Raw genomic sequence first — 27,827 nt, 5'->3', positions numbered from 1 at the left:
AAAAAAAAAAAAAAAAACTAATTTGAATTCTTTAAGAAAGTCTTCTTATACATTTTTGTGTGATATTTATTTCCTCAACCATCAAAATTGTGTCTGAAGTACAAATAGCTCTATGTTTATGCACTGGCGAAAATGTAATATTGACGTTTCTTTATATATGTATTCAAAAGAGTTTTTTCTTTCTCTGAGAAGATTTTTGGGAAGATTAAGAGGTTATCACTTTAATCAGAGACGATGGGGGTTACCGGGTATGCCCCCTCCCTCGAAATTTTGTCCGGCTCACGAAAACGTAACAAAATGCATATAAACAAATTTTTGATGTGGTTTTTTAGGTTTTTGTGTCCCTCCCTCCCTCCGAAACAAAATCCTGGATAAATTTGATCAGAAATACCAGAATAGATTCCTCACAGTGACATCGCCTAGTGATTTAAAGGAATCAAGAAAGGTATAAGAATCAATGTTGAAAAGATCCAACAGTTGATGTTCACGGCGCTCAAGTCTTTTTTGATAAAATGTTTCTCAAGTATATTTTGGCATCGCGAATCTAATTCCTCCTTTTGTACACATTATATCAATACAGTTAGTGTAACATCATATTTAGTTGGGAATCTATTCCAAATTATAAAAGCACTAATGCGGTTTAGACAATATGACATCATGTTCGGTATAGACATCATACCAGCTTGACAATTATGGTGTCATTTTCTTAATTAAGAAAAATTGAGCAGACAATGTCAATCATTTCAAGAAAATATCTCTTACGCAAAATATGTTAATTTTTAAAAGTTTAGTATTTGGGATTCCTGTCTCATGTGCTAGAATATCAGCTTGGTGGGCAATTAAGAAATACAGGGAGTCCAAACCAGGTGAATGTCCAAGAGAAGGTACAGAAGTACAGGACTCGGAACCCAGCAAGAACAGTGAACCAAAACCAGCTAAGACTGTTACTGCTGGAGCCTCAAAGGAGCCAATTCAAATGGGGCAAGATATCAAATTTGATAAGACTACCCTAATTCACAACAGCAGGGATGATGGCGGAAGTAGTAAGAACTCTGAAAGCATTTCACCTACTATAGAACAAACAAAGAACGAAGGCGATAGTGACACACGTAAAGAAAAAGAAACTCCAGTAAAAGAGGCTCTAGATCCTGCTGCAGGTGCAGCTAAGATTACAATGAAGGAAACACCTATATCTCTTTTTTTCTTGAAATGCGCAGGCTCCGTCTGCAAGACTGCAGCCTCTGTTTGCAAGAGCTTAACATCTTTCTTTGAGACTGCAGTCTCATACAGTCTTGGTGAACTAAGTAATATAGAAAAAAAAACTACAGGGCAAGAGAATTTAGATGAACAGGAGGGAGAAGCTATTTCTCATCATAATATCAGTGATGACGGTGCAAGTAGTAAGAACTGTGAAAGCATTCCACCTGATGTAGAACAAAAAAAATAACGAAGACGATAGTGACACAAGTAAATAAAGGGAACTCCGGTAAAAGAGGCTCTAGATTTTGTTGCATGGGTAGCTAGGTTTAAAATGAAGGAAAAATCAATATCTTATTTTTTCTGGAAATTTGCAGGCTCTGTCTGCAAGAGTGCAGGCTCTGTTTGCAAGAACACAACATCTTGCTTGGAGACTGCAGCCTCATACAGTCTAGGTGTTTAATAAAGAAATTGAGATGTTTAATAACGGAATTGAGATGTTCAATAACGAAATTAATATGTTCGATAACGAAACTGAGATGTTCATTAACGAAATTGAGATGTTCAATGACGAAATTAAAATGTTCAATGACGAAATTGAGATGTTCAATGACGAAATTGAGATGTTCAATGACAGAATTGAGATGTCCAATGACGAAATTGAGATGTTCAGTAACGAAACTGAGGTGTTCAATTACGAAATTGAGATGTTAAATAAGTTCAAAGGTGTCAAGGGGTAGCAATTGTATATATTTGGTTATGTTGTTTTCTTTTTATTCTTCTTTGATTTTATATTCTCCATCCTTATTGTGTAGTTTTGTTTTAAATTCATTCTTCTCCACGTTGAGGACGCCTTAGTTGATACAGGCGAAATATTCATGTAATTATCCTCCTTTTTCTTTCGAATGGCCACAGAGCCTTTGTTGTTTAAGAATTATTTGTAATATGCCTGAAGTCTGAAGACATTAAATGGAAACATAGCCTTTGTTGTTTAAGAATTAGTTGTAATATGCCTGAAGTCTGAAGACATTAAATGGAAACAAGGTCAAGTGGCTTGGCTTGTTGTTGCTATAACAGAAACTCTTATATCTTTATAGCGCCTCGACTGTTACGGAAATGTAGCAGCACATGCACTAATCAAACAGTTCGTGGTAACGAACTGTAAGTAAGGAGCGACCCGGCTCAATGGTAACCGAAACTCTAAAAAACGGAATTTTGATACCAATAGATACATCAAAAGAATCAGATTTTAATTCTGATTTCAAATATATAAGTTTAATCAAGTTTAATCTTACCCATCAAAATTTACGCACATGAGAAAATTTGGCTTATTTTCGGAAAAAGGGGGAAAGACCCCCTAAAAGTTATAGAATCTTAATGGAATTATAGAATCTCACCATCATATTCAGCGTATCAGAGAATCCGACTGTAGAGGTTTCAAGTTCCTATTTACAAAAATATTGACTTTAGCATTTTTTGCCAGAAGAAAGATCACGGATGCGTGTTTATTTGTTGTTGTTTTTTTTTCAGGGGTGATCGTACCTACCCAGTGGTCCTAGAATATCGTAGGAGGGCTCATTAGAACGAAAATTAAAAGTTCTTGTGCCCTTTTTTAAGTGACCAAAAAAATGGAGGGCAAATAGGCCCCTTCCCATCCTCATTTTTTTCCCAAAGTAACCCGATCGAAATTTCGAGATAGCCATTCTGCTCAGTATGGTCAAAAATCTAATAACTTTGTTTTATAAGATGACTTAATCCCCCAAAGTTCCCGGGGGAAGAGCTGTAAGATATGAACTTTGCCCATTGTTTAATTATTGTATTGGTTATTAGGAAGTATACAGACATTTTCAGGAAGGATTTTTTTTCTGGTGGGGGGGGGGCTGGAGGAGGGGGCTACTCGGGAGAATCTTTCCGTTGAGGATGTTTCTTTGGGGTAAGGGACATTTCTATGAAGGGGGCGCCGGATTTCCAAGCATTATTTAAAAAACGATCAGAAATTAAATTTAAAAAAAAACAAGTTTTTTCAACTGAAAGTAAGAAGCAATATTAGAACTTAAAACGAACAGAAATTATTACGTATATTAGGGGGTTCTCCCCCAAGTCAATACCTCGCTCTTTACGCTACAGTTTTTTTTTGTGCTTTCAAAAGAGATATCTATCCTAATTAAACGGCCTTTGTGTTTCAGGGGTTTGTGAATTAAATTTTGTTTTAACTTTTAACGTAAAGAGCGTGGTATTGACTAAGGGGAGAACCCCCTCATATACGTAATCACATATACGTAATAAAAAAAAAACAAGCGATACGGATCAATAGTAATTGAAACTTTTAAAAACGGAATTTTGATGTCAATAAATGTATCAAAAGAATGGGCTTATAATGCTGATTCTAAATATATAAATTTTATTAAGTTTAGTATTCCTCATCAAAGGCTACGAGCCTGAGAAAATTTACCTGATTTTTTAAAGAGGGGGAAACATCCCCTACAAGTGAAAGAATTTTAATGAGAATCACACCGTCAGTTTCAGCGTATCAGAAAACCCTATTACATGGGTTTCAAGCTCATATCTGCAAAAATCTGCAACTTTGTATTTTTTGCCAGAAGAAAAATATACGAATATAGAAGTTCGTTACGTAAGTTAATTTGTAAATTACGTCAGAACTAAATTTAGAGACAGCCATTTAGCTAAAGAAAAGCAAAATTTCTTTGCAAATTTTGTTTACTTATTCAATGCGGATGGTGAGACAAAATAAAAGCTGCATTAACTAAAAAACGATAAGAAATTAAATAAAAAAACATGTTTTTTAAACTGAAAGGAAGGAGCGACATTAAAACTTAAAACGAACAGAAATTATTCCGTATATGAAAGGGGCTGTCCCCTCCTCAACGCCTCGCTCTTTACGCTAAAGTTTGACTCTGTCTCACAACTTTATTTTTTAAAACAATAAAAAACTTTAGCGTAAAGAGCGAGGTGTTGAGGAGGGGACAGCCCCTTTCATGTACGGAATAATTTCTGTTCGTTTTAAGTTTTAATGTCGCTCCTTACTTTCAGTTTAAAAAACTTGTTTTTTTTTATTTTTAAAATCTTAAGGGTCATTGCTGTGATATTACAATTTCAACCGGGATGGTGCATTTGTGCTCTTTAAATATCAAAAAGGACTTGACCAGCTCTGAAAACGAACCTTGGATTGGTTAGGGTTTCCAAGAACATCCTTAGAAGGGAAATATTCGTTTTCTATGAATCCCCATGCCCCTAAAAATAAATTCCATCGTACTTGTCTGTATTTGCCATATATAAACGCAACTTTTATAATTTACTTTTAATTTCAGGTTTTCTACTATTCTACTGTTTTATTTAAAAATGCTGGTTTATCAGAAGAGGCTGCTAAGTATGCTACAACTGGTATAGGTTAGTTCTTTTTATATAATTTGTGAATTCTGATTAAAACTAGACATTGAGAGCAGAGCCGTTCAAAGGGGGTGGGGGTGCCCGGGGTAAGCTGCCCCGGTGCTGAAACTGGGGGGTTGCCCACTTTGATCAAGTTTTTCATTTCGATTTGTTTTTTCGTTGCTTATATTAAATTCGGAAGGAGGGTGCTGCAATTAATCTTCTCCCGAGTGCCACCAACCCTAGGAACGGCTCTGATTGAGAGGCAAATGCTAAGCCTCTTCCTTTTAAAACTTTGAGCCTTAAAGGACCCACTTGGTAGGTTTAGAAGTTTTTTAGTTGTCATGGTTGTAGCTGTAGCGGGAATCTATTAAAGAACAAGTCACGGCCCATAGTAACCAAAAATTAAAAATATGTTAAAAATCACTGGCTAGAGAGAAAAATTGTCATTTAGTCGTTTGTTTTACTAGTAAAATATTATTTTGAAGAACCAATTTATGAGAATTTAAATTCAAATTTAAGAAAGATTTGTGCTCAATTCAGCTAAATTAATGCTAGAATGGAGTTTGTCAACAGTATGTAAATTTGATAAAAAAAAAAAATCATAATTATAAGTAAAATTATAAATAAGTTATACTTAAAAAAAAAACTATACATATAATAATGAATAAATATGTTTGATAAATAAACTTGATTAGTAAGTTTGAAAATTAACTTGAGGACTGAAAATTTCAAGAACTTAAAACCAACTCTTTTTAATTGGGCTTCAGTTTTTAATGCTTTTATTCTTTAATAGGGCCCAAATTTCTAGTTCTTCATAAAATCGACTGCGTAGATTCCGAGGGCTTTTTATAGTTAGGGAGAGTCTGATGGAAAATAAGTGAATTTTTGAATTTAGCTCCATGTGCCGTTAGGAACTTTTAACTTTTCACAAAAGCTTGACAAGTGTATTTACAACTTCCTTCTAACTGTACGAAATTGAGTGACATAATTTTTATGACCATTTATTAATTTTCTAATTGTATAACTTTATTAGAAGAGATTTTCTTTGTCTTGAAATAAACTGTTTTGATGTTATAACTTCTCTTCTTAAAATTTATCTAGTGTCAGATACGAGCTGATTGGTCAGGTCCCATTTTTGGGCCTTCAGACTACGGACTAAAAGAATGATTTTTTTTTCATTATAAATGACAGAAACCTGCTACATGATGGAGTATGAAGAAAAAGAGAAAACACTAATTTGCGACTGTTTTGTTGAAACAATAGTCAGCCCCCAAGACGACGAATGTGTTTTCTGTCTCAATCAGATTCTGTTTCCTTATGCCTGAGAAGTCAGGAGACTTTGTCCGATTCTTCGGTCAATTCCGGCTAATTTGGCCTATTCAAAAAATCCTCATTAAGGATTTTTGGCATTGTTCGAAGGGTAGACTAACCCAATTTCTTCTCTAAGCGATTAAAGGGTTAAAGATCATTTTTTATTTATTTTTGGTTTTATGCCTTAGTGTACTTTAATCTTTTCTCTTTCATGTACTTTGCGCAGTTATTTTTCAAGGCCTGTTAAGCTGCTGTTATCCTTATTCTTGTTTTTTCCGTAAATCGTTGCTTTGTTGAAGTGTTAATGCAACTTTATTTTCTTCTCTTTTATCCTTTTGAGGGTAATAAATAAATTAAGGCCTTATCAATTAATTAGTAAATGAAATAAATTAATTAAGTAAATAAATAAAAAAATAATTAATATTTAATAAAGAAATTTATTTAAGGCTTGGATGCCAGGAAATGAAAAAATTGAGGAGTCTGGTGTTTTAGCATAAAAATGAGGCCTTGGGTTAGTTGTTGACCAAAACACGAGGTCAACAACCCATATTTTTACAAGAAAATTGGCTTTAATCGGTAGCCATCCTGTATTTCCAAGATAACATAACAGGTGTCGCTTCTTCACTATTTAAGTGTATTCTTTACCCTGTTGCAAGCATCATACTATATACTGTTCTATTTTACTTATTTTAGGCGTTATTATGGTAACCATGACACTGATATCAATTCCCCTTATGGACAAAGCTGGCAGAAGAACTTTGCACCTTTGGGGCCTTGGAGGGATGTTTATATTTTCTATTTTTATTACAATTTCTTTGCTAGTTAAGGTGAGAAAACACCCGTTTTGTCTAGCTTCATTAACTAGCTCCCAATTCAAACAATGAATTGGAAAGACAGATATATATTCTTCCAAATCGTCTAAATGATTTTAGGCATTGTACTTATATCGCTTTGTAGTAACAGAAAGAAGAATTTAGCCTTTTAAGGGATTTTAAATATAACTAGCCTAAATGTATTTTTCGCCCTTTGAATCTTATACGTCAGCTGAGTGGTGCTTAATATTCTCTATTTGTAGGGCGGACATTGTGTCCTTATTGAATTAAGAACTGAACTAGGACAAATTTTGCTATTGAAGAGTCTGTCAGGCAACATTTTACGTGGATTTGATAATGCGATATCGCCAAATAGCTTTCGAGAAATTTTATAGAAGTTTCTATCCAAGAGGTTTCGATCCATGAGTATCTATCAGTGCAGAAATATTCAATGCCAAGTTTACTGAATAATGATAAGTCAGCTGTTTTTGGGACAAGATGGAATTTAGGGGAAATTTTAATGTGAATGGTAATTAATTGAAAACTTTAAATGATTTTCCATACCTAGAGTGTAAGGTCTCATCAAATTGTAGAGGCCATAGCCATGTTGTTATCAGAGGCAACACTATAGCGTTGCCTATAGTAAAGGCCATACAGCTCCAATGTTTTATTTTTTTTTTCCCAGAGGCACTTCATATGGAAGGGGGCGTCGCATAAACTTCAGAGGGGGATCATTCGATTGAAAATCGGAAGTTCTAGTGCCCTTTTTAAGAGTCAAAAGTGATCGGAGGGCAACCTGGCCCCCCCTGCACTCTTTACCCAAATGCATCCGAAAGTTTTTTGAGATAGCCATTTTGTTAAAAATAGTTCAAAGATCAAATAACAAAGCTCTGGTGTTGACACAACCCCCCCAGGGCCCGGGGGCAGGCGTTGTAAGTTATGCCCTGGGGGCATATATGGTTCTTATGGCAGAGATGCTTGTATATACTTCAAATAGGGCTCTCCGCGCACTTGTTTTCTCAAACCCATCCGATAAGAACTTTGAGATAGCCATTTTTTTTTTTTTTTTTAAAGTTCAAACATCATATAACAAAAATCAGGTGGTCGACACAACCTCCCAGAGCCCGGGGACAGGCGTTGTAAGTTATGCCCTGGGGCCATATATGGTTCTTATGGAAGGAATGATCGTATAAACTTCAGAGAGGGCTCATTTGATGGGAAAATGAAAGTTCTAGTTCATTTTTAAGAGTCCAAAGAGATCGAACGGTAACCAGCCAGCCCCTTACGCCCTTGTTTTCCCATATGCATCTAAAAGAAATTTTGAGATGGCCATTTTTTTTAAAATAGTTCAAAGATCATATAACAAAACTCCGGTGTCGATATAACCTCCCACGGCCTAGGGGCAAGCGTTGTAAGCTATGCCCTGGGGGCATATATGGTTCTTATAGAAGGGATGCTTGTATAAACTTCAGAGAGGGCTCATTTGATTGGAAATAGAAAGTTCTACTTCACTTTTTAAGAGTCAAAAGAGATCGGAGGGTAACTAGCCCCCCCCCCCCCTCCTCCTCCACGGACGTTTTTCCTCAAACCCATCCGATAAGAACTTTGAGATATTTAAAAATAGTTCAACCATCATATAACAAAAATCAGGTGTCAATACAACCCCCCAGGGGCAGGCGTCGTAAGTTATGCCCTGAGGCCATATATGGTTCTTATGGAAGGGATGCTCGTAAAAGCTTCAGAGAGGGCTAATTTGATTCGAAATTGAAAGCTGTAGTTCAGTTTTTGAGATTCAAAAGAGATTGGAGGCAACCAGCCCCCCCCCCCCACAACTCTTTTTCCCCAAATGCATCTGATAAAATTTTGAGATTGCCATTTTATTAAAAATAGTACAAAAGTCAGAAAAACAAAACTCAGGTGTCGACACAGCCCTCCAGGGCCCGGGGGCAGGCGTTGTAAGTTATGCCCTGGGTTGTATATGGTTCTTATGAAAGGGATGCTCGTATAAACTTCATAGAGGGCTCATTTGATTAGAAATTGAAAGTTCGATTTCAATTTTTAAGAGTCGACAGAGATCCGGGGGCAACTAGCCCCCCTCTCCTACGCCTTTTTTCCCAAACCATTTGATGAAAATTTTGAGATAGTCACTTTATTAAAAATTTTCAAAGTTCGGATAAGAAAACCCCGGGGTCAAAAACTCCGGTGTCCCCCAAGGGCAGGCGTTCTAAGTTATGCCCTGAGGGCATGTATGGTCCTTATGAAAGGGATGCTTGTATAAACTTCATAGAGTGCTCATCTCATTGAATATTGAATGTTCTAGTTCATTACTATATAGTCAAGAGATCGGAGGGCAAATAGCCCCGCCCCACGCCTTTTTTCCCCAAACCCACCCGCTACAAATTTTGAGATAGCCATTTTTTTAAATAGTTCAAAAATTAGATAATAAAATCTCCGGTGTCGACACAACCCTGCAGGGCCCGGGAAGTAGACGTTGTAAGTGTTGTCCTGGGGGCGTATATGGTTCTTATGAAAGGGATGCTCGTATAAACTTCAGAGAAGGTTCATTTGATTGGAAATTGAAAGTTCTAGCTTACTTTTTAAGAGTCAAAAAATATCCGAGGGCAGCTACCCCTCTCCCCACACACCCTTTTTCCTCCAAACCAATCCGATAAAATTTTGAGATAGCCATTTCGTTAAAAATAGTTTGAAGGTAAGATAAGGAAATCTCCTGTTTGGACGCAACCCCCCAGGGCCCGGGAACATGCGTTGTAAGTAATGTTCTTGGGGCATATATGGTTCTTATGGAAGGGATGCTCGTATAAACTTCGGAGAGGGCTCATTTGATTGGATATTGAAAGTTCTCGTTCACTTTTTAAGAGTCAAAAGAGATCGGAGGGCAACTATCCCCCCCCCCTCCAATCCCTATTTTCCTCAAACCCATCCGATAAGAACTTTGAGAGACCCATTTTTTCAAAATGGTTCAAAGATCATATAACGAAAACTCCGGGGTCAACACAATCCTTCAGGGCCCGGGAGATAGGCGTTGTAAGTTATGCCCGGGGGCATATATAGCTACTATGGAAGGGATGCTCGTGTAGACTTCATAGAGGGCTCATTTGATGGGAAATTAAAAGTTCTAGTTCAGCTTTTAAGAGTCAAAACAGATCACAGGGCAACTATTCCCCCCGCCCCTTTTTCCCCCAAATGTATCCGATAAAAATTTGAGATAGCCATTTTGTTAAAAATAGTTCAAAAATCAGATAACAAAAACTCCGGTGTCGACACAGTCACTTAGGGCCCGGGGGTAGGTATTGCAAATTATCCTCTGGGGGCATATATGGTTCTTATGGAAGGGATGCTCGTATAAACTTCAGAGAGGGCTCATTTGAATGAAAATTGAAAGTTCTAGTTCAATTTTTAAGAGTCAAAAGATATCGGAGGGCAACCTCTGCGCCCTTTTTTCACCAAATCCATCCGATACAAATTTTGAGACAGCCAGTTTTTAAAATTGTTCAAAGGTCAGATAACAAAAACTCTAGGGTCGACACAACCCCCCAGGGCCCGGCGGGCAGGCGTTGTAAGTTATGTGCTGGTGCCATATATGGTTCTCATGAAAGGGATGCTCGTATAAACTTCAAAGAGGGCTCATTTGATTGGAATTTTTTTGAGGTGACCATTTCGTTACAAATAGTTCAAATATCAGATATTAAAACTCCGGCGTCAACAAAAACCCCCAGGACCCGGTGACAGGCGTTGTAAGTTATGCTCTGGGGGCATATATGGTTCTTATAGAAGGGATGCTCGTATAAACTTCAGAGAGGGCTCATTTGATTGAAAATGGAAAGTTCTAGTTTATTTTTAAAGATTAAAAAAAGATTGAAGGGTAATTAGCTCCCCCCCCCCAAACCCATCCGATGAAAATTTTGAATATTTTGTTTTGTACTTAATATTGAAAATAAACATTAAAATTTTTTACTGATGAGCTTATAGCAATTAATATCATTATACATCAAATATTCAGTTTAATTTATTAGTTCTTGCTAAAACTGTTCAAGACGAATATAGTTTCAATACAAGCAAGAGTTCGGATACTGCCCCCTTCCTTAACTGTAAAAACCTAAAGCCTACTACGTCATTGGCGCTTCACTGAAAACGATATATATTACAAATATTTTTCAAGTTCTTACAGCATTGAAAATGAAAATGAAATTACAGTGAAATGAAATCTTGAACTGATGGATCTTTGACAATTAATATCATTATATATCAAATATTCAATTTGATTTTGTTTATTCTTTCCAAGACTGTTCAATACACATAGTTTTCAGTAAAGCGCCAATCACACAGTAGGTTTTAGACTTTTACAGTGAGAGAAGGAATACCCAAGCTCTTGTTTGTAGTGATTTTTGTTAGTTTCAAGCTTGATTTGCATATTCAATTGAAGTTTCACTCGGTTTAAGATTTATTTATTCATTTAAATTAGTATCTATTGTATGTTTGTTTGCATTGATTATTATTTAATTTCTGTTTGTTTTGGTTTCTATTTTTGCTTCAATAGCAAAATATTTGATTTTGTTTCAAGCTTGATTTGCATACTCAATTTAAGCATTACTCGCTTTAAGATTTATTTATTCATTTATATTATTACTTGTTGTATGTGTTTTTGCTAGGATTGTTCATTTAATTTCTGTCCGTTTTGGGTTTAACTTATTATTTAATAGTAATTTTTGATCGTATTGAGTTTGAGTTTTAACAGGTATTTGGATCTGCTGATCTTAATTTTAAAATGGCCTTTATTTTTCTTTGAAAAACTTTTTTTTTTTCGGAAATTTTTTTTTTAATTAATTTCAAGAAATAGAGGACTAAGGGGCGATATGGTATGTATTAAGTAGTATTTTAAGAAATATAAGCCTAAATTATATTAACTTAATGAAGAAGATTTTCAATAGTAAGTGAAGACCAGCGTTTAGTTAGGCCTGGGTATTTCAAATTTGGGTATTTCAAAAGGGGAACAATTTAGAGAGGATTCAATTAAGTTTTTTTAAAGAAATTATTAGGCCTGGGTTTAATGCGTTAGTTTTATGGAGCGATTTGGGGCTGATTTGCGGAAGAGTGAATAGATTAGTTAGAATGGTTAGGAAACTACAACTACAAAAACATTAAAAAAAACACAAGAAACACCAATCTAATCTTAAGGAACTAAGATTAGATTAGTGTTTCTTGTGTTTTTTTTATGTTTTTTAGTTTTAGTTTAGTGTATAGAGTGAAATACCCTGTTTTGTTTACTCACGAATAAATACATACTTACATGGTTAGGAACTGGGAGAAGGTAAGGCCTAATAAGGAGCAACTAAATTGGATAATATCTGCAAGAGAGATATAGTATAAACTTTTAATATAGTTCCTGAGGATTCCGGCTAATGTAGTACAATCATCGATGAGACCTTTCTAGGCTTGAAGTAACCATCATTTTTATTATGTAATTGGCACATTTGGCACATTAATGTTTATTATTATACAATTTGCACATTTTGAGGTGTCTTTTTTTTAGAGTGCGAAGGGATAATGGCCTTAACACCATTATGTTGAATTGTAATTGACTACTTTTGCAATTTGTAAACTTATGCTAATTTTAAAATTTGTAGCTCTCAAACGTCATATGAGTGAGGGAGTTTTGAATTGAAGAACTTACACAAAGGTATAAAGTTAATGCATACCGGTACGGCACTAACTATAGAACATCAACTTTTTTATACCTATTGATATTAACTTATCAGCTAGTAAATATTAGAACTGCTCAGAATTATTAAGACGAGAATACTTTGTCTATTTTCGGTGACTCTTACGTTTAATCTTTAAATAGAACTATTTGGTCAATCTACTTGTCTTGTAAAATATGCAATTTGATTGACTTCTTTTCTTCTGATTTTTATTTTTTATTCTAGACTTTTGAACAGTTTCGTACTTGAAAGTAGTTGAACGTGCAAGAATTTTACTTAGCGTCAAAGCCCTTGATTGAGTCTTATCTTTGCACTTTAACAAGAATATTTGCAAAAAATAAGGATTAAAATCAAAACAAACGAAAATTGAACTTGATCGGTATCTAACATTAAACAATTTTTTAGAAGCCAGTTTGAAGAGTTACTTGCAAAAATTTATGTGTATTCCCCATACCCAGGGGCCTAGTTCCAGCATTTTTATTGGGGGGGGGGAGAGGGGTTCATATCCGGATAGTCAAGGGGCATTGGCTATATGATAGTTTTCTTCTCCGAATTATTGGGGGAAGCTGTTCCCCCATTGCCCTTCTCCCTCAAAAAAGCGACGCTCCTGACCATTCCTTTGCACATGAAAAAGAACAGTAAAACTGCTGCAAATTTCCTTGCCGAATGAAAAATGTATACAAATTGAAAGAAGTAATATTTTTTTTTCATTTTTCTCAATGTTTGTTTTATCAATGTTCGTTGTCAAATTGCAAAAGATATGTTTCATGTCGTGGATTACAACTAAATGAAGCCGCTAATATGTTGGCGACTACATTTACTACGCCCCCGATATAACTCGAAATCATGAGAGATATTTCAGTAAATGTCCCTAATTTGTTTTGGTCTTGGTGTCCCAATAATAGTAGAAATGTGTATATTTGTATATATCTCTATTACTTTTTATTTGACTTGTTGTAATTTTTTTTAGGAGCTGATACAATGGGTGACCTACTTGTCGGTGGTTTCTGTTCTATTGTTTGTTGTTTTCTTTGCTGTAGGACCTGGGTCCATACCCTGGATGATTACAGCTGAACTCTTTTCCCAGGGACCAAGGCCTGCTGCTATGTCTTTAGCTGTTCTTGTCAATTGGATGGCCAATTTTCTTGTAGGAATAGGATTTCCAGCTTTAAATGTAGGTTTACACACAAATAAATTACCAATTTTTTTCATACAAAGCATAGGCTATTATACAAAAATGTAAGAAAGTTTCAGGCTCTACTCCAAAAAATGGTAGCTTTCTTACTAGCCAAAATGGTATTCTGAGTCAGATTTGGGCGATTTTTAATGCTACTTTTTTGTGCTTTGGAATTTTCTATTAAAGTTGTTGGCCTTTGGAAACTTTCTATTTCCTGGGATTAATTCAAAGTGAGAAACAATATTCCGTTCCAATTCATAACCAACTAAGGATAGCCTGCTCTACTTTCTTTCCTTCGTGCTTTCTTTTCTTAGTACGAGGACAAAATAATTGCAAGAAAATGCGCTTGGTCGCTAATGAAATTGTTCCAAATGTTCTATCACCAATAATATTTAGTGTTTAAGTGTTTCATCACTAATATTTTAGTGTTCCAATACCAATAATAAGTATCTCATCACCAGTAATATTTTTAATAAGAATCTTTACTTGAAATAAGTCAATTAGAAACCGGGGTGTCAACTCACCAAACCATAAAAGGAATGCCAAGATACATAATGCCGTCCTATACTCCCGACTTTTAGTGTCTTTTATCTTTCCTGGCTAATTATTATCCTATCACAAGCATTTTTTTTTCTAATTAGGGTGGTTTTTAAAAAGCTATGCTGTTTCATTAAAATATTAGTATTTATATATATTAGTTTATATATATTACGTTTTATAAAATATTATTATATATATTAGTCTTTATAAAATATTAGTCTTTGTGAGTGTTGCATTATGCGATGACTATGATCAGACAACCTTGAAAAATATAGTTCCCTTTTCTGTGTAAAAATCTTAGTTTTTAATTTTTCTTCTTTTTTATTCCTGGATATCTGAATTTCCAACCAATAGAAAATATTTTTCGAAAATTTTCTTAGACTTTTCTTTTACGGAGCTTCAATTTCTAATCAAAAAAGATTTTTAGAGAAGAATAAGAAGTAAGAAGTATAAGAAAAAGTGAAGTATAAAGTATAAGGTAAAGTATAAAGTAAAAAGTATAAAAATAGATTTTTAGAGAAGAATAAGAAGAATAGGAAGTCATATGCTTAGAAAAAACGAGATTTTAGGCCCAAATGTCCGCCGTTTAACGTATAGGGGATTCTCTTTTCCTTCTTTGTAAAGGTGTTTAAAGTCTGATGCCTCAAAAATATGTTTTGAGGTAAACCGGATTCTCTATAAAGATGTCTTGTATGGTCACCTCTATAGTCAACAAATAAGTGAAAACGGATTTTCGAAGACACAAGAAAGGCACAAAAAAGAGAAAAAAGTAGAATAAAGTTTATCCTCTAATATTTCGGTCACATATTCACAGGTTGTTCTCAGTGATTCTCTCAAGAAGATTCTAAGAGGAAAAGGGAACCAGTAGCATTTTGCGTTGCCAAGTTTATATTAAAATAATAGTTTTATTATTTTTGATTTATTCTTTATTTTAATTTTCCTGTACATTGTGGCAAAGGTAAAAGGACTACTTTTGCAAAAAGTGAACAATAGTTATGGTTTTTACTTTTTTTGATTAGACTATTTTCTGCATACTAACCTAGTTCTAATTTTATATTACAATAAAAATATCATATTCAATAATATTAATTTTATATTCAATGAAATACAAACATACTCAATAAATATAATCTATATAACCTATTTTATATTCAATAAAAAAATTTGAAAGTAAAAGATTCTATTCTATTAGTGTTCTTTTGTCCCTTTGGTTATTTGTTTTGTGTATTTCCTTTTTACTTTTTTTTGTCAATTGAATAGTTATTATTATTAGTGCCGCAAAAAATAGCTACGCCACTTATTATTCTAATTAAAATTATTCTTCTGATTAATATTATTATAGGCTGGATTGAGCAGCTATGTCTTCCTTCCATTCAGTATTCTTTTGGCATTTTTCTGGGTGTTCACTTATCGTAAAGTACCGGAAACCAGAAATAAAACTTTCGAAGAGATTGCTGCAATATTCAAAAGTCGTGAAGATCGGTAAGTTTGGTTCACTATTGCTTTTCATAGTGACAATTAATGTAAATCTTAAGAGAATTCATTGTCCGTCTTCATGACACATTCTATTAAAACATTCTTGCTTTTTTTTCTGTCATTTTCTTATACTTTTTTCTTTTCCGGTGTTATGGAGAGTTTTGACTGAATTAAATTAGGTACTTTTACAATGAAAATTTAGCTACGGGAAACGAGCTTTTTGGATCTTTTCTAAGATTCCTTGGTAGGCAGGATGACCTCCTCTCTTGGACTTGGACCTCCCTCACTCCTCAAGAATCTTATGATTTTACCCAAGCTTTTCGTCTAATTTTCCTTTTATTTTCTTTTTTTTATAATTAAAATTTACATCAACCATCTGTACAAAATATGAATTCTAGCTATGACTTATGAATTGTTTATTCTAGAGGAGAATAAATAAGGAAATCAATTTGCACTAGCAAAAAAAAACTCACAAGTTTAATAACTTTTGAACTACGGCAATACTTCCATGACGCTTATGGAATTTGTGTACAAGCTGGTCAATTGTTAAATAAATATCAAACACACCGTATCCATTGGATATCTACCGGTGACAAGTCCAAAGCAGCGTTGCCAACACTTTGAAGTAAACTCTACCAGTTTTGCGACTAAAACTCTACCGCAAAAGATTAGTTTTTACCATCTGTTGTACTTTCAAAAGAGCTATCTATTCTAATTAAACGGCCTTTGGGATTCAGGATTTGTGATTCAAACCAAATTCGTACTTTAGCGTAAAGAGCGAGGTATTGACTAGGGGGTGAACTCCCTCATATACGTAATTATTTCTGTTCGGTTTAAGTTTTAATGTTGCTCCTTACTTTCAGTTGAAAAAACTATGTTCTCTGCAATTTTGACCTGTTATATTAATGATAATAATCAATTATTAGTTATTTTTTTCGTCTCAAAACACTGAATAACAAAAAATGAGTACACTCTTATCACTGTAAGCGCAAAACCGCTTATGTTCTTATGCCCTTTTACTGAATATCTGGGTCTGTTGTTTTCAGCAATATCAGGCTGAAAGTAATAACATACAATTAGATAATAGACTCTTAAATTTAATTCGGTGTCAATGTCATGAATTATCCCTGTTATAACACGTTTTGAGTACTGGCCATTGAGCTTTTCTGTCAAAATAACAATATCTATTGTAATAATTATATTGTAATAAAAACAACTTAAAAACAAAATATTCGATATAATACTTTATATTTTAATACACTTTTATATAGAAAATATATTAATAATATTTATGTCATTTAATCAAGGAACAATTATTTGTGGCGTGTTGACTCAGATAAGGGGAACACTGATCGAACTAGACTCCAAAAATGATTTTTCCACACCAAATTTACATAAGAGCTGGGAATAAAAAAACAAAAACTCTGATTTTTCACCCCACCAATCATAGCCTAATGTCGAGAACTAGTACTACGACGGCACTTATTTTGAAATTCAAGCCCCAGAACCTTATTATATAGATCAAAACTGTTCCTTTCATTTCTTTTTTTTTTAAATACTATAGAGTAAATGAGAATTAGTTTTGTCGGGATTATCTTAAATTGGCCATGGCCTAAATTGGCTTAATCATTTGGCCATGGAGCCATGAGGAAGGGGGGTGCGTTTTTGTGTAAATGTATTTTCCAAGAGATAAACTTTGACATTCTGGTGAGAATTTGAATTCTTCAATATAATAATAAAATAAATTAAGTAAATGACGAGAATGAAATTACAGAAATTCCTGAAACATGCGAATATATGTGTAAATTTTAAATAGAACAGAAAATTGAAATAATGACACCACCTTGCCTATATTTTTCGGTATTAAGGAGCTATGGGGGCTGTTGACTATTATCCCTAATTACAAGACTGCATAGTATCGCGTGATTATCAAAATTTATTCCTATAAAAGATTCATTTTACATCTTGCCATCACCTGGGAGAATATTATGATGATGCTAGCGTTGTACAGTTTTTTTCTGCATGCATGGGCGATTATTTCCCTATATATGTTTGACTGGACTGAGGAATATATTTGCTAATGGGAGGGGGGTAATAGTCAAACTCTTGGGGCAGAGTAATGGACAACAGTTGGTAATTAAAGCAACATTTTGGTGTTCATATTGCCATGAGTGTAAACAGGTCCGACCTTTGGAAGGAGATGGAACACAAGATGACGTATTTTTTACGTAACATTAACTCTGATTCTTAAGTCAAAATATCCTAATTTAGCTAACGATTTTTAATCGAGTTGCATCTCCTTTTTAGTGATATGTCCTTCAAGTTTCTGCTTTATCTCTGTCCGTGTCTCTCTGCTTCCCCCCCCCTCTCTCTCTCTCTCTCTCTTTCTCTCTCTTTCTCTCTCTTTCTCTTTTTTGTTTTTCTGTAATCCACCTATATATTGATAGATGCTCTTTTTAATTGCGCAACAAAGGCGGACATTGCGGCAAACATGGTAATATATATTGAATGCTGTAGATTAATTGATGTCATTTCTATATGTGTTGCTTTCCTTAGGCATGTCTCTAGTGAGATTCGTAGGCAAGCATTTACAAATGTCTGAATGAAGAGTCAAAAATCCAATTGGCTTAGAAACTCCAATTCAGGCTCAGACGAATGTTTTAAGTTAATATTCTCCCAGTCTGTTTTTTTAAGTCTGTTTTTTAAGGAAATCAGTCAAATCAAGTAAATTCAAGCTTTGAAAACTAAAGCAAAGAAATAGAGTGATTTATTAATCTATGTATAGACATTTCGTTTTTCGACAGCCTCCACAAACTGTAATTTTTGTCTATGTTGTTTGTTGGGAGATAAATTTCAATGTTGATTAATTACATTCTCGCATCAAATTTCTAAAAGAGTGTGTTAACAGTGTATACTCTTTGTACTCTTCCTTGGCTTTTTTGCTTGAAGGCATATTTTACGAAAATTAAGAACTTAAAATTCGGATGTCTGGAAAACAATATGCCGCTCTTTATGAAATCAGGCCTAGTCATGGACCAATTTACTGTATACCAAGCAGCTCGACACTCCAAAATCATAACCTGTTTTCTGGAATTAATAATTTTTGGACAATATCGATTTAAAACGACGAGATTGAACATAAAATAATAACAAATGCTGTATGTTCTTACAAGATAAAAAGAAGGAAGATATTTAGTGGTTTCGGAGATTTCACATAGAAGCTCCCCAACTCTCCAAAATCATAGCAAGTTCCCTGGAAATAAGCAAGTTCTGAGCAATTTCGTTTCGAAACTACGAGTTCGTATATAAAATGATTGCAAATAATGTGTATTATACCATTGATGATGAATATGATATGATGATGATGAATAAGAATGATGATGATGATATGATGAATAAGAAAGAAGACGCATAGTGGTCTCACTGATTTGACCAATTGACAGAGTCAGAGAAACTACCACAGATAGTAAACTAAAAGCCTTTTTTTTGTAGCGAATCCGTTCTGATTTGGCGCGGCCCTTCTATGGGTCAAACAATCAAATGAGAAAAGATAAATTATTATTGTACTTGACGTCATGCGACATGATATCATGCTAAAATGCCCGTGTATAGGGTGAATAACTTTAGTTACATTTTTGGAGACGGTACTTTCAAAAAACATTATGCTTATCATGAGAGAACCCTATATTAAAGCTTTCAAGTTCCCATCTGAAAAAATGTTGAATTTCGTATTATTATTTTTTTGTCAGAAGAAAGAGCCAGTATAATTATATATACTGACCTTTAAATAAACTCAGGTTTGACTGAAAACTTAGCTTTTTACAGAATAGAAAATATTTCTGTCAATAATTATATCCTCAACAAAGTGTTAGAACCTGACTGATTGATAAATAGAAACTTATCATTGCTCCAGATTAAACAGCATGATAGCATAAATGCTAAGGTGATGGCAGCAAGACAAGCTTGATAATTATTGCGTAAGGAGTTTAGTAAAGAAAAATATAAAGACATGTTGTTCTTCTAAATTTTTAAAATGGACATATGGACGGTATTTGACATTGTAACGGTAGAAGTCGTAAGAGCGAGGTTGCCGACAGTTCTTCAAGTAGCAGCAGTAGAAGTGGGCATAAAAGCACTGTAAATAGGCAAAATTTGAGAAAAACAATTGTGCAAAGAGACTGGTAAATATCATATTGGATTTGTGTCGAAACGACAAAAAAAAGGGAAAAGTTGGCAAATAATGGAAGAAGCCGTAGTAGTAAAATAAGTAACAGTTCTTCCGAATGTTACAGCAGGAACGGTGAAGACTGTAATGGGAATGAGACAAGCGGCAGTTTGCCATCTACCGATGGTACCGTTCACAAAAACTGCTGTAAAAGTAGGGAAAATAGCGGAGAATGCAGAAATAAATCAAACAGTTCGTGGTAACGAAGTGTAAGTAAGGAGCGACCCGGCTCAATAGTAACCGAAACTCTAAAAAACGGAATTTTGATACCAAAAGATATATAAAAAGAATTGGCTTTTTATGCTGATTCCAAATATATATATTTGAATAAGTTTAATCTTACCCAAATTAAAAAATTGGAGTGCAACTAGGCCCCCTCCCCCGCCCCTTTTTCCCCAAAATCGTCATCCAAATTTTGAGATAGCCATTTTGTTTATCATAGTTAAAAGGCCCGATAAATGTGCCTTTGAGCATGACCCCCCCCCCCCACAGCCCCAGGGGAAAGGTCTTTAAGTTATAATATTTGCACACTGTTTACCATAGTATTTTTATTGGGATGTAGGCATACATTTTCGGGTGGGGGAGGCGACAAATTTTCTGCTGTTTTTGTCCCCGGGAGCATTTTCCACGAAGTGGGAAGTTTCCAGGGATTAAGAGACCCAGGGGAACATTTACACTGGGCGGAATTTGCTAGATTTACTATACAAAATTCTTATATATGTCTTGCTTTCGCTTTTCAGTCTCAATATCACGCACGGATTAGTTGAGACTAATTGTATGGGGCAATTTGCACCGGGATTGAATTGTCTAGAGCATATTTCTGTGGGGAGGGGGTTTCTCCGTGGAGGTAGGGTCAGATTTCCTGGCATTATTTAAAAAAGATCAGAAATTAAATAAACAAAAAAAAACAAGTTTTTTTTTAACTGAAAGTAAGGAGCAACATTAAAACAACGAACAGAAATGATTACGCATATAAAGGGGGTTGCCCCCTCCTCAACACCTCGCTCCTTACGCTAAAGTTTGAATGTTGTCCCGATCCTTTAATAATGAATCCTGAAACACAAGGGTCGTGTAATTAGAACAATAAGACGCTTTTTAAAATCACTAAAAACTCGAGAGCAAAGAGTGAGATGTTTAGGAGGGGACAAATCCCTTCATTTACGTAGTAATTTCTGTTCGTTTTAAATTTTAGTGTTGCTCCCTGCTTTCGGTTGAAAAACTTGTTTTTTAATTTAATACATTAAAAAGGGTGGAAGGAATCCTGGCTACATGGATTTTTCACAATCCTGTAGATCAAGCTCACTTTCTTTTAGTAGTGTTAGTTTGCATAATTTGCTTCTAACACAAATAGTGTTAGAAGACAAACAGCCGAAAGAAGAATGCTGGGAACCATCGTTTAGTAGATTCATCATCATCGTATAGTAGCAACAGTAAAAGTAGCCGTAAAAGCAGGATAAGTAGTAAAAGCCCTGCGAAATAAAGAGCCTCTGGGATTTCTGCTGGATCACTAAGAAATGAAAACAGGAGAACAGAGAAGAAGAAAAAAATAATAACGGAAACAAAACAATTGAAAGGATCTCAAAAAAGTGGTTCGACTTGGGACACATTTTATGAGTCACTTAACGCTTTAAATGGAACTGTTATAGCCGCTTTCCAGCCACTGCTAATCATGTTTCAACAAGCAGAAACATGTTTATCTTCAGAACGGAGAAGTTAAATGGATAACGGTAAAAAGAAAAAAATCCAGAAAGAAAACGAAAAAAATAAGGACAAAATGAAACGTAAGAAAAAAAAGATCAAAAATATGAAAAGAAATATAGCTCGGTACGAGACTCTAGAACTCGTGAAAAGCAAACTGAACTCATGACTGATTCATAAAGAAAATGGGCAGAAGAAATCGAAAAAATAAAAAGAAATACCAGGCAGAAAAAGAAAAAAAATAAGGACAAAAGCGAATTTAAGAAACGAAAAAAAAGGATAAAAAACCTGAGAGCAAATTCAGCACGATACTAGACTCTCTAGAACCCACGAGAATCAGATTCAGTTTCATAGACTACTGATTCAGAAAGAATATGGACAAAAAAAAAATTGAAAAGGCTAAAAATTTCTTGCATGCATGAAATAAATGGAAAATATACAAACAAAAGGAAATTCTCAAGAATATTCGTTTGATTAAATCAACAATACGAAAAAGTCAAACAAAACAATTGAAAGATTCTAAAGAGAGAAGGAAATTCCCATCACAGGCTAAAAAAAATTAATTTTTTGCTGATTCACTCTTTTGACAACCTGCATGCACATGTGTATTTTGATTTAGTTTAGCATTCCCTGAAGTTCCACCTTAATTGCAGACCCAGGATCAAATATGACCCCCTTTCCCTATAGCAAAACCTACAGTTAAGCAATGGGCAACTCGTACAACTTACAGTCCTTGCCCTGAGGGCTGACGAGGTCATTATATCCCCGGAGGCATATTTATTGGACCTTTCAACTATTTTGAAAAATGGATATCTCAAATTTGATCAGAATTCTTTGGTGGGGGCAGAAATAGGGGCGGGGGGGGGGGGCCTGGTTGACCTACATTCACTTTTGATTTCTTAAAATGGGCAGTAGAACTTTCGATATCCAATGAAATAAGTATTTTCCAAAGTTTCCACAATTTTTTCCATAGGAATTGGCCTTGGAAAAAAGTTCTGTATGGCTAAAATATGATTTTATTCAGTTTTGGGTGGCAGGGTAGCTTCAGTCCTGGACCTATTCAGATTTTCATTTTGTATAATTTGAAAGCCCCTCCTCATCTACATTAAAAATACTGCTGAATAATTGTACAAAAATATGGCTGATTAAAAATTTTGACTATATGTTCAATTTTGCCCAACATTTAAATTGTAATCCAGAATTCTAGTTCTTATGTAGTAAAGCTGAAAACAAATTCAAAAACATTTCTTTAATTAATTTATATAAAAACAAGCCAGTTAATAAACTAACAGAAATTAATTTTAAATAGTATATATTACAAAAAAAAGTTTTCCAAAGAAATGTAAAGTCATATTAGAACCTAAAACGAGCATAAATAAAGTCATATAATAATTCCACTTTCAAATAACCAGAAATTCCTGCGATTGAATGAATGAACTCTAAAAAAACGACCAGAAATTAAAATGAAGAGTCACATCAGCCTTAAAAAAAAACATTTACTTCTATATATTTCCTGTTTGATTATTTGGAGTTGCTAATGTATAATTTTCATGCAATTCTAGGCCCTGCATCAGCTGAGGCCTTATTACCAAGTACCCGTATTACCAAGCAGAGATCAATCCCCCCCCCCCGTGCTTCCACAGGGTTAACATACTGCTATGGATGAATTGATAAAATCTGTATCGAACAGAAATTAAAATGAATAATAAATTAAATTTTAATGAACAGAAATTACCACAAATAATAGCAGACCATTTTCTAACACCTTAATTCCTCCAAAATCTAGAGCGTCATTTTCCCTTCACTGAAAATAAAATGTATTTTGAAAGTTTTTTTTTATATTATTATAACCCTGAAACTACAAAAATGAAGATATCTCCAAAAATTGATATCATTATATTTTAAGCTTCTAATCCAGTTTCGTTGGCATAAAATGCTGTAAATTTTTATCCATAATTTCTTTATTTTAAACACATTCCTTTCAAAAGTATAAAAATTTATTGGTAAATCAAATATTAATTCGTCAATTCGAAATATTGTTTCAATTTGCTAATAGATGCTTCGGAAATTATCAATTTTTGTTCTAAAACTTTAATTTAACCATCAATTTTCCGATTGTTTGAATGAAACAGAATCAGAAGGGAATATTTTAACCAAAACAAAGGGCTTTTAGAATAATAAAAATAATTGAGAATCATAAATGTAATTTTCTGATATTCAGGGTGGCACCCCCACTCTTCATTTTGATACTATTTGTTGGTTTGAAGTTTGACTTGATTATACACTCCAATATCTCTTCGTTTTGGTTTGACGTATTCATCTAGATCTATCATCTATTTATGTTTCATTTATTTACAAGGGCCGAAGGGTCGAGCAGGTGGAGGGGGGTGACAAAAGTCAGCAAAATTGCTTTTCTATTTGCTATTCCTTTCAAATAAGCCCTTAAACATCTATCTATGGTGTTTCAGCGCCCCACGAGCGGCGAAGAAAAGAAAAAGAGTAGTCACCACTGCTTTCCATGTGAATAAATGATTTTCCTTATTGGTCAAGATAAGGGTCTATAATTCTCTTAATCGTCTATGGTAATTCTAACGATGCAGTTTTGATTTCGATCCCAACCATTTATGAGGGATTTCAGGCTATTTTTCGGAATTCAATTCCCATAAATTCATCGGTCAGGATGAGGTTCTGTAATTCTTCTAATTCTCTTGATCCTCTATGGTGATTCTAACGATGCAGTTTTCATTTCGATCCACAACAATTTTTGAGGGATTTCAGACTATTTTTTTGAATTCCCAAAGATTTCTTACCGCGGTCAAGATGAGGCTCTGTAATTCTTCTAATTCTTCTAATCGTCTATGTTGATTCTAACGGTGCAGTTTTCTTTTCGTTTCACAACCAGTTTTGAGGGATTTCAGGCTATTTGTTGGAATTCCCATAAATTCGTTTCCGCGGTCAAGATGAGGGTCTGTAAATCTTCTAATTCTCCTAATCCTTTATGGTGAGTCTAACGATCCCGTTTTATTTCGATCCACAACCATTTTCGAGGGGTTTCAGGATATTTTCTGGATTTCCCATAGATTTGTTTCCGCGGTCAAGATGAGGGTCTATAGTTCTTCTAATTCTCCTAATCGTCTATGATGATTCTAACGAGGCAGTTTTCATTTCGATCCACAACCATTTTTTAGGGGTTTCAGACTCTGTTTTGGAATTTCCACAAATTTTTTGCCGCAGTCAAGACGAGGGTCTGTTTCTTCTAACTCTTCTAATCGTCTATGGTGATTCTAACGATGCAGTTTTCATTTCAATCCACAACCATTTTTGAGGGATTTCAGGCTAGTTTTCTGAATTCCCTAAATTTGTTTCCGCGGTCAAGATGAGCTTCTGTAATTCTTCTAATTCTCCTAATCGTCTATGGTGATTCTAACGATGCAGTTTTCATTTCAATCCACAACCATTTTTGAGGGATTTCAGGCTAGTTTTCTGAATTCCCTAAATTTGTTTCCGCGGTCAAGATGAGCTTCTGTAATTCTTCTAATTCTCCTAATCGTCTATGGTGATTCTAACGATGCAGTTTTCATTTCGAGCCACAGCCATTTTTGATGGATTTTAGGCTATTTTTCGGAATTCCCAAAAATTCGTTTCCGCGGTCAAGATGAGCTTCTGTAATTCTTCTAGTTCTAATTCTCCTAATCGTCTATGGTGATTCTAACGATGCAGTTTTCATTTCAGTCCACAGCCATTTTTGAGGGGTTTCAGGCTCTGTTTTGGAATTACCAAAAATTATTTTCTGCTGTCAAGATGAGCTTCTGTAATTCTTCTAGTTCTAATTCTCCTAATCATTTATGGTGACTCTAACGATGTAGTTTTCATTTCGATCCACAGCCATTTTTGAGGGGCTTCAGGCTCTGTTTTAGAATTTCCATAAATCTGTTTCCGCGGTCAAGATGAGGATCTGTAATTCTTCTAACTTTTCTAATAGTCTATGGTTAGTATTACGTTGCAGTTTTGATTTCGATCCCCAACCATTTTTGAGGGGTTTCAGGCTCTGTTTTGGAATTTCCATAAATGTGTTTCCGCGGTCAAGATGAGGGTCTTGAATTCTTCTAACTCTTCTAATCGTCTATGGTGATTTTAACGATGCAGTTTTCTTTTCGATCCCCAATCATTTTTGAGGGGTTTCCGACTCTGTTTTGGAATTCCCATAAATTCGTTTCCGCGGTCAAGATGAGGGTCTGTAAATCTTCTAATTCTCCTAATCCTTTATGGTGAGTCTAACGATCCCGTTTTATTTCGATCCACAACCATTTTCGAGGGGTTTCAGGATATTTTCTGGATTTCCCATAGATTTGTTTCCGCGGTCAAGATGAGGGTCTGTAGTTCTTCTAATTCTCCTAATCGTCTATGATGATTCTAACGAGGCAGTTTTCATTTCGATCCACAACCATTTTTTAGGGGTTTCAGACTCTGTTTTGGAATTTCCACAAATTTTTTTCCGCAGTCAAGACGAGGGTCTGTTTCTTCTAACTCTCCTAATCGTCTATGGTGATTCTAACGATGCAGTTTTCATTTCAATCCACAACCATTTTTGAGGGATTTCAGGCTAGTTTTCTGAATTCCCTAAATTTGTTTCCGCGGTCAAGATGAGCTTCTGTAATTCTTCTAATTCTCCTAATCGTCTATGGTGATTCTAACGATGCAGTTTTCATTTCAATCCACAACCATTTTTGAGGGATTTTAGGCTATTTTTCGGAATTCCCAAAAATTCGTTTCAGCGGTCAAGATGAGCTTCTGTAATTCTTCTAGTTCTAATTCTCCTAATCGTCTATGGTGACTCTAACGATGCAGTTTTCATTTCAGTCCACAGCCATTTTTGAGGGGTTTCAGGCTATGTTTTGGAATTACCAAAAATTATTTTCTGCTGTCAAGATGAGCTTCTGTAATTCTTCTAGTTCTAATTCTCCTACTCGTTTATTGTGACTCTAACGATGTAGTTTTCATTTCGATCCACAGCCATTTTTGAGGGGCTTCAGGCTCTGTTTTAGAATTTCCATAAATCTGTTTCCGCGGTCAAGATGAGGATCTGTAATTCTTCTAACTTTTCTAATAGTCTATGGTGAGTATTACGTTGCAGTTTTGATTTCGATCCCCAACCATTTTTGAGGGGTTTCAGGCTCTGTTTTGGAATTTCCATAAATGTGTTTCCGCGGTCAAGATGAGGGTCTTGAATTCTTCTAACTCTTCTAATCGTCTATGGTGATTTTAACGATGCAGTTTTCTTTTCGATCCCCAATCATTTTTGAGGGGTTTCCGACTCTGTTTTGGAATTTCCATAAATTTGTTTCCGCGGTCAAGATGAGGGTCTTGAATTCTTCTAACTCTTCTAATCGTCTATGGTGATTCTAACGATGCAGTTTTCATTTCGATCCCCAACCATTTTTAAGGGATTTCAGGCTATTCTTGGAATTCTCATTGATTCATTTCGGCGGTCAAGATGGGGCTCTGTAATTCTTCTAATTCGCCTAATCGTCTATGGTGATTCTAAAAATCCAGTTTTCATTTCAATTCATAGCCATTTTTGAGGGGTTTCAGGTTATTTTCTGGAATTCCCATAAATTTGTTTCCGCGGTCAATATGAGCATCTGTAATTCTTCTAATTCTCCTAATCGTCTATGGTGATTCTAACGATGCAGTTTCCATTTTCATCCACAACGATTTTTGAGGGGTTTAGGCACTGTTTTGGGATTTCCATAAATTTGTTTCCGCGGTCAAGATGAAGGTCTGTAATTCTTCTAATTCTCCTAGTCGCCTTTGGTGATTTTAACGGTGCAGTTTTTATTTCGATCCACAACCATGTCTGAGGGATTTCAGCCGTTTTTGTGGAATTTCCATAAATGTGTTTCTGCGGTCAAGATAGGGGTCTGTAATTCTTCTAATTCTCCTAATTGTCTACGGTGATTTTGACGATACAGTTTTCATTTCGATCCACAACCTCTTTTGAGGGGCTTCAGGCCATTCTTTGGAATTCTCATTAAATCGTTTCCGCGGTCAAGATGAGGGTCTGCAATTTTCTATTTCTTCTAATCGTCCATGGTGATTCTAACGGTGCAGTTTTCATTTCGATCCACAACCATTTTGAAGGGCTTCAGGCATTTTTTTGAATTCCCATCAATTTGTTTCCGCAGTAAACGTTTACCCAGTAAGATTAGCCGAAGGTCTTTAATTAGTATTTTGTATGTGTACTTTTCACTTGGCCCTTGCACAAAAATAGTTTATTTTCT

At 34.9% G+C, this 27,827-nt stretch overlaps 1 protein-coding gene across 8 annotated transcripts in view; it reads left to right on the top strand.

Annotated features, from left to right (window-relative positions):
* The window catches only part of Glut1 (Glucose transporter 1), a 148,827-nt gene that overhangs the window by 114,967 nt on the left and 6,033 nt on the right, over positions 1–27,827 (top strand). For 5 of the 8 annotated variants that reach the window (XM_089098295.1, XM_089098293.1, XM_089098290.1 and 2 more), the window contains 5 exons: positions 4,527–4,605; positions 6,592–6,725; positions 13,401–13,604; positions 15,490–15,629; positions 18,097–18,117. In XM_089098295.1, the coding sequence (XP_088954421.1) occupies positions 4,527–4,605; positions 6,592–6,725; positions 13,401–13,604; positions 15,490–15,629; positions 18,097–18,117 (578 nt within the window). The remainder of the gene's footprint in view (positions 1–4,526; positions 4,606–6,591; positions 6,726–13,400; positions 13,605–15,489; positions 15,630–18,096; positions 18,118–27,827) is intronic. The other 3 variants (XM_089098289.1, XM_089098292.1, XM_089098291.1) reach the window with 1 other exon arrangement.

Source organism: Artemia sp. Qi Xiang Cuo, chromosome 12 (assembly GCF_049724085.1).
Source record: "Artemia sp. Qi Xiang Cuo chromosome 12, ASM4972408v1, whole genome shotgun sequence".
NCBI classification, from domain to species: Eukaryota; Metazoa; Arthropoda; class Branchiopoda; order Anostraca; family Artemiidae; genus Artemia; species Artemia sp. Qi Xiang Cuo.
Note: the sequence above shows the minus strand (reverse complement) of the source record. Positions and strands in the feature narration are given on the sequence as shown.